The sequence below is a fragment of the Ricinus communis genome, chromosome 9, assembly GCF_019578655.1.
Source record: "Ricinus communis isolate WT05 ecotype wild-type chromosome 9, ASM1957865v1, whole genome shotgun sequence".
NCBI lineage: Eukaryota > Viridiplantae > Streptophyta > Magnoliopsida > Malpighiales > Euphorbiaceae > Ricinus > Ricinus communis.
In genome coordinates, this window is record NC_063264.1 from 25,824,721 (window position 1) to 25,838,296 (window position 13,576).

At 30.7% G+C, this 13,576-nt stretch overlaps 1 protein-coding gene and 1 pseudogene across 2 annotated transcripts; both read right to left on the reverse strand.

Moving 5' to 3' along the window:
* Positions 1-453: 453 nt before the first annotated feature.
* Positions 454-4,680, reverse strand: LOC112536345 (annotated as a pseudogene).
* Positions 4,681-5,523: 843 nt separating this feature from the next.
* On the reverse strand, positions 5,524-10,092 carry LOC8258697 (protein SRG1). 2 transcript variants are annotated; one of them, XM_048379206.1, is made up of 4 exons: positions 9,748-10,092; positions 7,536-7,783; positions 7,047-7,371; positions 5,524-6,106 (listed from the first exon to the last, which is right to left on the reverse strand). In XM_048379206.1, the coding sequence occupies exons 1-4, from the start codon at positions 9,991-9,993 to the stop codon at positions 5,864-5,866; spliced, it is 1,062 nt and encodes a 353-aa protein (XP_048235163.1). In that variant the 5' UTR covers positions 9,994-10,092; the 3' UTR covers positions 5,524-5,863. The 2 variants fall into 2 exon arrangements, with proteins under 2 accessions (XP_048235163.1, XP_048235164.1); XM_048379207.1 differs by lacking the exon at positions 9,748-10,092 and adding an exon at positions 7,870-8,081.
* Between the last annotated feature and the right edge of the window lie 3,484 nt (positions 10,093-13,576).

Below are 13,576 nucleotides of genomic sequence, written 5' to 3' on the forward strand. Positions count from 1 at the left end.
CAAGGTGATCTAGTGATGAGTCATTATGCATGGATATTGTTGAGTCCACAATATTTACTGCACTGACTCGACTATTTGAGGTGGTGTAGTAATTATATCACAAAATCAGATAGTTGAAGTAGTGCAGTAATCTTTTCAAATATCTAAGGTGGTGCAATGGAGAACCTTAATGCAGAGACTTTATTGAATCAGCATGTATAAAATATGAAAAATAATAAATCAATTGGTTTGAAAAGTTGAAGATAATGGAAAGATGTTTCAGGAAAAAGTACTATAAACTTTTGAGAAGAAATTTTTTGTCTTCCCTCTTTTATCACAAGCCAAAGAGGACCAATATATATACAACATAGACGTGCTAACCAATCTCCTAAACATAGAAATCAAATATCCTAAATATACTCTTTACATAATTGACAGATATTTACAGATTCTAAGATATTCTAATACCTACCCTCAAGTTGGTGCGTGAAGATTGCAAACTCCCAACTTGCGTAGAAGATACCCAAACTACTGTGTCCCCAATGCCTTAGTAAAAATGTCAGCGAGTTGCTCAGAGCTACGTACATAAACAGTCTGAACATATCCATGTTGAATCTCATCACGAATAAAATGACAATCAATTTCGATGTGCTTTATTTGCTCATGAAACACAGGATTTGCGCCAATGTGTAAAGCTGCTTGACTATCATAATACAACAACATAGGATGAGAGTGTACAACACCGAGAGACAGCAAAAGACCCTTTAACCATTTCAGTTCACACACAGTGGTAGCCATGGAATGATATTCTGGTTCAGCAGAGGATCTCGACACTGTATGTTGCTTTTTAGCCTTCCAGGAAATGGTAGAAGTGCCTAACATAATAAAATATCCAGTAAGAGATCATCGAGTTAAAGGCAACTCCCCCAATAAGAATTACAATAAGCATACAACCGAAAATCACTATCAGCTCATAAAAAATTCCTTGTCCAGGACTGCCCTTCAAATAACGAACCACGCGCAGAGCTGCTTCCCAATGAGCTTCCCTTAGTTGATGAATAAATTATGCTAAAATATGAACACTGTAGGACAACTCAGGTCGAGTAAGAGTCAAGTAAATCAGTCTTCCCACTAATCTCCGATACTTCTCCGAATCTGTCAGCAATGCATTTTCTGCTAAGGCTAAATGATGATCTTGTTCAATGGGAAAACCATATGGTTTAGCACCCAATAATCCAACTTCACTGATAATATCCAAAGCATATTTGCGTTGGCAAAGAAATATTCCTTCTTGATTTCAAGCCACCTCTACACCCAAAAAATATTTCAATGTTCCCAAATCTTTCACGTGGAAGCAGTGGCATAAATATTCTTTAAACTTATGAATGGAAACTCCATTATTCCCCTCAATAACAAGATCATCGACATACACTAGTATACTTAAATATATCTTGTCTCGATTTAAAGTAAACAATGAATAATCAGATTGAGGTTAAAGAAGTCCATATCGCTTCAATGCAGTTGTCAATTTGGAAAACCAACACCGAGGGGTTTGTCGTAACCTATAAAGTGATTTACATAATCGACAAACTTTGCCAGGCTATTGAGTAGTGAACCCAGGTGGCATCTTCATATACACCTCTTCTTTTAAATCTCCATGCAAGAATGCATTATGAACATCCATTTGATGGAGTTCCCATCCCTTTTTTGCTGCCACTGAAAGAAAAGTATATACAATAACCATTTTTGCAACAGGAGCGAAGGTCTTATTGTAGTAAATTCCTTCAATTTGAATATTGCCAAGAATCATCAATCGAGCCTTATAACGTTCAACCGAAGCATCGGAATTATATTTGATCTTGTAAACCCATTTACTTCCTATAGCTCGCTTTCCCTATGGCAAATCTTCCACAGTCCATATCTCATTAGCCTCAAGTGCCTCAATTTCTTTCGTCATGGCTTGTTTCCATCGAATGTCTTTTATGGCCTAAACATAAGAAGCAGGCTCCTTTTTGGCTGTCATAGCTGCTAAGAAAGAACAATGTTGTGGAGAAAATTTGTCACAATTTACATAATGTGCTATAGGATAGAAGGTACCTGTGGATAGAATTGGATTGGAGGAACATGCAGTGGGACTTATTTATTGTGCAATATATGTCACAAAATCTCGCAGCCGAGTAGAAGCTTCTTTTGTTCTATGACCATGTCCAAGTTGTTCTGGAACAGATTCACCCAAGATTTCAGCGACACCCCCCCTGTCGTCATTATCACTTTGAGTCACAGTTGAATTCTCAGGTACCTCACTTTCTTCTTCCTCATTCAATTCACCATTAGAATGATTGGTGATATCAAAAGAAGAACCTTGTGCAAGATATGGTTGCACACCTTCCTTATCAGATATGGAAATTCAGATTCAGGGAACACAACATCTTTAGATACAAAATATTTTCCTGTATCAAGATCATAAACTTTCCACCCTTTTTTTTTTGAAAGGATATCCTATAAATAAACAACATTGACTTCTGCTAGCAAACTTGTCCTTTTCCCTATTCAAGTTCCGAGCATAACACAGGCACCCAAAAGTTTGAATATGATTATAACTAGAAGATCTACCAAATAAGATCTCATACGGAGTCTTTCCTCCTAATAACATAGAAGAGTCCGATTGATCAAATATCCAGCCGTCAAAACACATTCTCCTCAAAACTTGATGGGCAGATTGGCCTGAAATCTTAAAGCTCTAGCCACATTTAAAATATGACGATGTTTCCTCTCAACACATCTATTCTATTGAGGGGTTCCTACACATGAGATCTTATGTAAAATTCTATTTTCAAAAAAATAATTTTACAAGCATGCAAATTCAGTCCCATTATCACTTCTAACTACCTTTACATCTTTTTGAAATTGTCTTTTAGTCATGGCAAAGAAATTACGCATGACAAGTTCCACTTCTTTTTCTTTCAGTTAACAAATATATCCATACGCCCCTAGAAAAATCATCAACAATGGTCAAGAAATACGAGGCCCCACAAGGGGCATTAACACGATAAGGTCCCCACAAATCACAATGAATTAATTCAAAAATTTCATTTGCTGTAATGTCACTAGAAAAAAAAACTTCTCTTGTTTGCTTAGCTCTCAAACAAATGTCACATGGTTTATTCTTTACTGAACTATTACTAAATTCAACCTGAGGAAGAGATTCTATAATTTTTGTAGACAGATGTCCCATCCTCCTATGCCATAATTCAAAGAAATCTACATGACTTGTCTTGCATGCTTGGACTGATACTGCTGACTTCAAATAATAAAGTCCCTTGCATTGTTCACCCGCTCCAATCACCATCCTCGAGGTGTGGTCCTGTATAACATAAATTTTATTAGTAAATTGGATATTACAATTAGAGCCATCAAGCAATTGTGAGACAATTATCAAATTACAATTTAAATTTGGAACATAGAGAACATTGTCTAGTTTGATATATTTTCCTGAACAAATTGATCCCTCCTTTAATGCCATCACTTGCTCTCCATTAGGTAATCTAATTGGACATGCTATAATTCTTTCAAATTTGTTAAACATTCTAAAGTACCTATCATATGTTTTGAAGCACCATAATCAATAATCCAATTCAAATTATCCTTACCATTCATCTTCTCACTAGTACCCGATTTGCACGTGTTCAACAAATTGAGAAAGAATGACCATTGTTCTGTTGTCAAGGTCCCAGAAGCTGTATTTTCTTCTGTTGCTGCTATTGATGATGATGGCTGCCCAGTTACAAGGGTTGTATTCACCTTTGGTGTATTACTACGTCCATGCCATGCACTCTGTCTCCCTCATCCACATCCAGCCCCTTTGGGTCGGTCACCCCACCATTTCGGATATCCAATGAGCTGGAAACAAGTTTTAGAATCATGTCCCTCTCCTTTGCAGTGTGAGCAAACAACAAATTTATCTTTCACTTTTGTTTTATACTTTCGCCCTCCTGTATTAGTCTGCACTACAAAACTCATAGCTTCTCCATGTTCCTCCTTCCCTCATAACACATTCTTCTTGGCACACCAACGAGTATGCCTTATTCAAGTTTGGCAATGGTTCTGGGCTCAAAATATTGGAACAAACAACTCCATATAATGCATCTTCCAACCCTATCAAAAACTGATGAAGCCTCTCTTCTTCTTGTTTCTTGTCAAGTTCAGCTACAATATTACAATTGCATTTTCCACAATGGCACATGGGAATTTGCTCATAATTCCCAAGCTCTTCCCATAGTTGTTTCAATTTTTCATTATAAGTCACAATCGACAGACCTCTCTGTTTACAGTTGGCAAGTTCTTCCTTGATCTGCTGAACACGAGGTCCATTAGCGATAGAGAATCGCTCTTTGATATCTTCCCATAAATCCTTATATTTATGGTAGATCGCAGTGTTGGCTCGATTGTGTTGAGCATCCATGAAACCAACATTGAATTTACAGCCCACTAATCCTCTAATTCAAAGGAATCATCATCAGGTTGTTTAATCATTCCATCAATAAATCTGAATTTCTTCTTGGCCCTCAATGACGTTCGCATTGCTCGAGCCCATTCATCATAATTTTCTCCTTTTAATTGCACCTGAGTAATTATATTACCAGGATTATCACTCGAAGTCAACAGGTAGAGGGAGGCTGGTTTCTTTTCCTCGCTAGTCATAGCATTTTTGTCTTAACCAGGCTCTAATACCATATACACTTTTGAGAGATTTTTTATCTTCCCTCTTTTATCACAAGCCAAAGAGAACCAATATATATACAACATAGACGTGCTAACCAATCTCATAAATATAGAAATCAAATATCCTAAATATACTCTTTACATAATTGACAGATATTTGCAAATTCTAAGATATTCTAATAAGTACAAAAAAAAATTATCACGTTGCTGGAAAATGGAGAGTTTCACTGCACCACTTTCTTGATAACAACTTCTTGTATTCAACTGTTGATAAAGTTGAAGAGTTTAATGACACCATTTTCTTAAAGATAGCTCCATGTCAAAGACGTGATCACCAAGTTAAGGAAGTTTATAAATTGAGAAGGTCGCTTCAGAATTATGGGACCAACAATCCTTTCAAAAAAAATCATATCAAGAAATCAACAATAATTAGCAATATTTTCTACATAGTAACGTGGCTTTTTTATTTATTCAAGTTTTCTTTCAATTTGTTAATTCTCTTAACTTAGATTTATTTTAGTATTCATAGACACTATTTTCTCAGTTCAATTTCTTCAGCTTTCAATTTTATTAGTCTTATTTTCTTAGCTTTTAGTTACAGTTTTTATCTTAAAACAGTCATTTCATTTAAATTTAACAAAGCTTTTAGGAGTTAAGAACCTAGAAAACTTTAGATCCCTTAAGTCCTCTCATGCAATCGTCCTAGTAGAAGTTAGATCGACGCAATTAATTTATTTTTTATTAAACATATTAATTTTCAGATAATTTGTTTCTAGCACGCTCGAAATATTAGCGCACGTGAAGGGCCAAATATTATGCATATAGTCAATTTCCAAATATCTACTATATACAATAATAAATTAAAAAGTACGGGTGTAAAAAACACCAGGATCATAAAATATATTACATATCCATAATCTTACATACTAAATAGAGCTGTAATAGAAGTTCTTCAACCAACAAATATTATAGATAATGTTATGCAAACGTACTAACTATCTGTTTCTGAGTAATTACCCGTTAAAAAGAAGAAAAAAAAGATCAAAGACATAATAAAAGATATACTACATGAAAGTTTTAGATATATGACCCATCAATGGATCTTTTCTCTTGAAATATGATTTGATTGTGAATTTCTTATAGCATTGGGGGCACTAGGCAGTCATATTCTGAGGGTATGAAGATGAGATTTGCTGTGGAGCTCACGAGCAAATAGGCTCCTGAAATACTCTTCCACCCCTATTCTCTTAAACAATGCCGGAGTTTGTTGAGTGATCAAGCTGGGAGCTGGCCCTATCTCAGCCTCAACTTTTGGAGCATAAAAAGTTGCAATTGAGAGTCTTTCCTTCTCCGAGTTCACTGTTGCCCTGTGCTCAATGCTACGGTATCTCCCATTGCTTATAATCTGCCAATACAGGGAAAATGAAAAGACCAGGGAAACCCTTGTCAACCAGTTGAGATTCTATTGTCGGGTTTCAACCCAAAAAACAATTAATGTTAGGTCGACTAGCAAAAATACAAACTCTTATGAAATATTAAGATTCTATTGGATTGAAATCTATAAATTTAATGGAATTTATTTGAAAATCTAGAGTTTATATATACTGATTAAAATAAAAGTTAATTTATAATTCTATATTATTAGATTTTTATGTAATTAGTTATACTTAAACTAAATTGTTAGAAAATATGTGGAATTTCTAATTAAATTTTATATTAGTAAGTCAATATATTTCATAATATTAAAATATTTTTTTAACTTTATCATTTCTATTTTATTCTCTCTTATATTCTTCTCAAATAAAATGATTTCTTTAATAAATTTCAATCAAACATAATATAAGTATAAACATATAATCAAACCGAATCAAATTGTTCCTATCACATAAACTGAAACTTTCTCAAGCATAAGCCGACCTAAACCAAATTTTTGGCACAAATCTAATTATATACAAATATAAACCGAACTAAAGTAGAAGGATAGATCACAAAAATTAAACCAAATAATCTGAACTGAACCAAATTAATATAATTTAAATTTCTTAAAATTAAACTGAATGTATAAGAGAACATATAAACTGAACCCAATTATCAGTTCTGGTTCAATTTTCTTTTTTTTTTTTGGATTGTTTGAAATTTTGATTACCCCTATCCACGAATGATGTGGAATAACACCATTAACAACTATCGTTTCTAGGGTCAACATACTTAATTAATTGACCTACAAATATACATTTGTTTGTTAATTACACAACTAATTTGGACCTGCCAATAAAATCAAGTCCAACAATTCTAACACCAAAGGAAAAATAAAATAAAAAATTGAAGGCAATAGTTATTAGTACCTCTAGAATGTCTCCAATATTGATAATAAAGGCATTAGGGATGGGCTTCACAGTAACCCACTTGCCATTTTTGTTGATCTGAAGACCTTCTACTTCATTAAGTTGTAGGAGGATTGTGAGACCTGTTGCATCAGAATGTGGGGTAAGACCAATGACTTTCTCTGGTTGAGGACATGGAGGGTAATAATTTATTCTAATTGACTGATGTCCATCTTCAAAAATTTCTGTCATTTCCTTTGCCTCCATCTCCAGTGTTTTAGCCATCTGTGCTAGGATAATCTTAGCTAAATTTTTCACTTCCCATGAATAAGTGTCCAAGGTCTCTCTGCAGAAATTAAAAAAAAGGGGCTCAATTAGCAAACCTATTTTCCATAATATCAGTTAGGAAGTTATCCGAGTGTTTATCACAAACGGCGGATCACAACTTCGTCTGATTAAAAAAAGAAAATGTAGCAACAAGAGAGAGAGAGAGAGAGAGATGGAGGTGACCTGAAAGGAAGAGGGAGTTCTGGAAACAGATGGGGTTTCCTTGCATGAACAGGCTGGGCGACCATGAAGAAAAGGTCACCCCAGTCAAGTTTTTGTTCCTCAGATACAACAAAGGCTTGTCCGAAACCCTCTACTTCTCCTGGATATTGCCATAATTTTTTCTTCTTTTCCATTGGGAGGTTGAAGAACTCCTGAACCTCTATCTTCATCTTCTCCAAAAGCGAAGCACTCACTTGATGGTTAACCAACTGCAAATACAACACTAATTAATGATTACTTTGCTGTCATAATTATTTACAGAATTGAAGAATATAAAGAACTAATTGGCTCTTACATCAGAGTAAACTCTGAATCCAATCCATACTGCATGCATAAATTTTGAAATAACACATATTAGCCACTGTTTTAAAGATTAAAACACTCATCCCACCCATCAAGTTTCGCTCACCAATTCAACCGGTTGAACTAGTTGGATCACTGTTTCAGTTGGTTTGATAAAATCTTTAACTCTTCTTTTTAAAATCTTTTTTTACAATATTATGCAAATCTATTCAAACAATCGGTTTAACAAACTGATCAGGATCAAGCTATTCAACAGGTCAATTCTATTCATTTTTAAATGCTGATTTAAATTTGTCTAAATTTAGTTTATGCACCGAAATAAAGATAAATTACAGTTATTATAATTATTTTAATTTTCTCGTTGAATAATAGACACTTATATATTAACTATTTAACCCTAATAATATATGTCACTCATTTATTATTTTGATATGTAAATGAAGACGCATATAAATATTTGATAAATATTCTTTTACTGTTAAGCGAAAGAAAAGGAAATAATTTTGAATAAGTCACTTGCGTCAGTTTGACATTCTAATTAATTTAAAATCTTTTTTATGATATTCACATGCTTTTATTTTTTTTCTTAATGTCAAAAGTATGTATAAATACCATATATAATAGGAAATTATCATTTTCACCCTCTATCATTATTAAAATAATATTTTATGTAATAGTTAAAAAAATTATAAATACGTATCACTATCTTATCTGATTAGACAGCACTACCAATTTAATAGTTCGGAAGTGTTACTTAAAGAATTACATTTTCTAGATTAGGTTTACTATAGTTTTCAATTACTGTCAATTTAGGCCTTTTTTCTTTAGCTTGAAAGGATCATGTAAAGTAGGTATGAGCATTGGAGTTTAGTATTTGTCTTTGTCATGTAATAATTTTTTTAGCTTGTTTTGTAATTAATGTTGGATCAGTTTAGTAAGAATATTATATGCCACATCAGATGAACAAAAATTAAAATAAATAATAATGAGATGTTTAATATCTTCTTTGTTAATTATATATATTTGATGAAAACTCTTAATGAATCTTATCTTAACAACTCCTCCTTTTATAGCATTATTCATAAATTCTTTAGGGAATGAAGCTCTCCTTTAATGGTGAAAATACTAGTAGCTGACTAAAAATAAATATTTTCCATTGAGAGTTCTATATATTATGGTGAATTTTCAATTTGTCATAAAAGTTTTTGTGAGGTAATATTAAGCGGCAGAATTTTAGATTTCGGCGACTAAACATAAAAAGGAGATCAATAATTTTCATAAATAAGAAATTATAGTTTTTATTTTTTTTATTTTTTTTTTTAGTAATTTAGAATAATCTAGAGTGTGCTAAGTAATATTTTTACAGGTGATAAAATATTATTTTAAAAGTTTTAATACAGTTACATATTTAAAGCTTAAATTTTAAATTTTATTTAAACTAAAAAATATTTTTATTATTTCATCTATAACTATAAATTAGAAGAATTATATTTTATGATGAACTTTAAATTCATTATAAAATTTACTATAATGTATTTTTAGCGATAATCCTGTGGTAAATTTTAAATTCACTATAAATATTTTAGTGGTAAGATTTTGAGTACTAAGTTTCGTCGTTAAATTTTCCTTTCGTAATGAAAATAATTTATTATATATAAAAGATCTCATTGACTTGCATCAATATGACTCTTTGGCAAATATAGAATATGTCTTGGTCCTTGTACTAATCAGTTAAAATTCAATGGAAACCTGAAATTAAAAAGTGAAATATTTTCTGTTTGAGAACTCAAACTGAAACAATACAGGATATAGGATTCAAAAAAGTATTTAAAGATTATGAAAGCAATAAAGATTGGTGTGGTGTGTATACCTGGAAGAAGCCCCAGTCTCTGCAAGCACAATGAAGTTTGGCCAGTTCAGAATGCATTGATTCTTGAGAAAGTAGCCTTTCCATATCAATCACTGGAACCTCAACATTCTGATTCTGAACATTGATGGGTTGATCTTGGTCTTGGCGTACGTATCTTGGTGGAATAGATTCAAGGCTCAACTTTGCCAGCTCCTGAACACAAGGAACAAGAAGAGAGCTTCCAAGACTCAAAGCATTAGTTTCCATTTATATGCTTTTTGTTGTATCACAGGATGACGAGAAGTTTTATTAACAGAAAGTATTTTCTTTCTATGCTTTGGCACTTGGCAATGCCAAAGAGTTGTCAATTATAGTACTTGCTAGCTAATGCCTATACATGTAATATTTATATTATGCAGCCACCATAATTTAACTTTTTTTTTTTTTTTTAAGAAAAGACTGGTAATAATAATTCTCTTTACGTGTAATTATATAAATATTTTATTATAAAATCATAATTAATTTAATCGGAGTCCAAATTTATTACCGCAATATTAATGTCAGAATTATATACCAAGAAATTCAATCTAGACGTGAATCTAAAAAATTAAGAAAATATCCCTTCTAGGATTTAAATTCTGGTGGTTGACTTGCTTGATGAAAGCTACTTCATAATTTTTAATGTTAAAAGAAAATAAACCAACATCTAGAACAGGCCAGGCCATCATCATTGAATTAATAAAATGTCAAAATGAGAGGATCACTTTTCAAACTCTAAAAACTTTCACACAATCATTTCCATGGGTTTAAACATGTTTTCCTTTGACAATTCTAGAAGGTTAACCTTTCTTTTCTTCTTCTTTTTCCCCTCCAAATTGGGGTACTGTTATCGGTAAAATATTATTCTAAAAGTTTTAATACAACAGCATATTCACGACTTTCATTAAATTAAAAAAAGTTCTTATCTCTTATTTATACACTTTTGATCAAATAAAAGATTTGTCATACTATATGTTTGTTAGGACCTTATTTTTCAATGCTTGACTAATATAGTTATAATAATATATTAACTCTCTTTTATGTTAAATTTAAATCTTACTGTTAATTAAATAAAAGATAAACAGTAATATTTTTTTATGAAGTTCACCATATTATAATAATTAGTTTTTGATTTTGTATTCTTATACTACATTTCTCATGTAGTTTGTAATAAATATATTAATTTACCGTTTTGTTATTTTTGATTAAAACATTATTTTTTTAATTTCAATTTAAGATGTTACTTCTTCAAATTACCAACCATTATTAACATTTTTATTCAGTTAATTTTATAGGTTAATTAATTTACAAAATATTACGGTCGCATGACATAAGAGCCGGAAGTACGGTAAACTCGGCCAAAATAGGACACCCGAAGGTTTAAGTTTATAAAATAATTAAAACAATATTAATAAGTAATAGTTATGGTCTTTTTTGAAACAAAGTAATAATTATGTTAATTTGTTAAAAATGTGAGATTTTAAAATAATTACTAAAATTAGTATATATTGAAATTTATAATTCTATTGATAGGTAATTACTAATAGCTTCTTTAAATGTTTTAGTAATCATTAATAATTTTAATAAATACTTAAAGATGGATATCTTGAACATGTTAATATAGTAATTACTAGTTTACGTTGTCTCATTTTTTCCATAAATTTAAATAAATCCATCAAATAATATAATATGATATAATAATAATTTTATTGAAAAGAAATTCTACATAATTACTAAATTTGAAGAGTTTAAAATATAAATAGTTTAAAACATAAATATTATAGATATAAAAGAATAATTGGAATATAACGGAAGAAAGATGTTTCATGCAAAATAAGCTGAAATTAAGTAAAAAAATAATATAAGGGAGAACTAATATATCATTATAAAGGTCTAGCTTTACACAATTTAATAATTTTATCTAATTATTTTAAAATTTAAAAATAAATATCCATAATTTATTTTATTTTTAATAATATTTTTTAATAATAACTTTTATAATTTGAAAATGACGTTGTAAATTGATTTTGCTTATTAAAAGGAAATATCTGAGAATTATAAGACCTTTAATGGCTGCATTATTAAATTTATGATAAATTTTGTACTAATTTTTATTTTTTTTTCAGTAGGCATATTCAATTTGCGATATCATTCTTTTTTACTATAAAGTTACAAAAAAATTCTCTGAGAAAAATATTTTTAAGAATAAATTAAAAATTTTAATATTTATTTTTAAATTTTAAATAATTAGATAAAATTGTTAAAAGATATAAAATTCAAAATTTATTAGTAATTAGGCATATTATAAACTATAGAAGAATGTAGTATAATATCAAAAAAAATAGTAACTAACTAACTAATATAAAAATAATAATTACTTCTTTAATTTTTTGTTTAAATAATTGAAATGTATGTCTATCTTTTCAATTTAACTTAACAATAAAATTAATATAAAAAATTCACACAAAAAAATAAATTAATATATTGTCATAAACTATAAAGAGAATATGATATAATATTTAAAAATAAAATCGTAATTAATTGAATACGAAAATTCTAGAGCAAATCATAATTACCTTTATTTTGTTGGTATTATAGCTAAATAGTCTCTTAATACTAGTGATATATTAAAAGTAAGTCCAATTTTAGCCTCGAAAATATTTATCATTATAATCAAACTATTTAAAAGCACTATATACTTTTTAATTATGTTTTTCCAAATTTGTTTTTCCCTCTCTTTCTCTCACGCAGTCCAGGTTCTATTGAGGTTGAGCATGGAATTGAGAGATCCGAACCGAACGGAAAAATCAAACTGAAAGTATTAAGAACTGAAAATATCAATTTCTTCTCTACAAATTGCAGATATCTTTACAAAGGCATTGTGTAAAGTTTTCTTAAATCACTTTCGTAACAAACTTTATCTTCGGTCTCGGTATAGTTTGAGGGAAGGTATTAAATATCATTCCTCCAACCACCATCTTGAGTCTACAGCATGGAGTGATAAGGATGAGAATTAGAGTAATAAGGCAGTAGACCAAGTTGTGGTTATCCTTCTAATAAATTAGAAGAACCATAACCAGTAAGTAATTCAAGGGATCTTGTTGGGATCTAATCACTACATAATAGGCAATCCGTTCAATTACTACATCATTGGAAAAATGGAAAATCAGTTGAGCAATCTACTCCTTTAAAAATAGCTGTGTGGCAGCATTCTCATATCTATATAAATTGACTACCTTTTATCTTTTACTTGAAAATTTCTTTCTATGTAGATTTTCTATTATTTATTGTAAAAAAAATTTACATAATAGATTAATAAGAACTCTCCTCTCACGTTGAGAAGCAAAAAAAGGCTTTCCACAAATATTCTCTTTTTTATTTTCTTTATGGTATCATAGCTATTGTGAGACAAGAGAGTTATAATTTTTTTTCTCACCAATGGCTTCCACAATTTCTCACAATGTTGCCAACTTTGTTACTCTCAGACTCACACCAGAAAACTACCCTCTCTATCAAGAACAATTACTTGCTTTAGCTGAAAGTAAAGATATGATCGGGCTTCTCACAGGCGAGAAAATTAAACCCGCCATGTACATCAATGTTCCGACAGAAAAAAATCAACAAATAATGAAAAAAAACAACAAATCTTAAAAGATTTTCTCAAATGGAAGAAAGAAGATCATCTCCTACGTGGATGAATCATTGGGACACTCACAGAAGAAACTTTAGATCTGGTTATTGGCCTGAATTCATCTCAATCGGTTTGGAATGCTTTGAAAGAAGCATATGACTATGACTCACAAGAACAAGA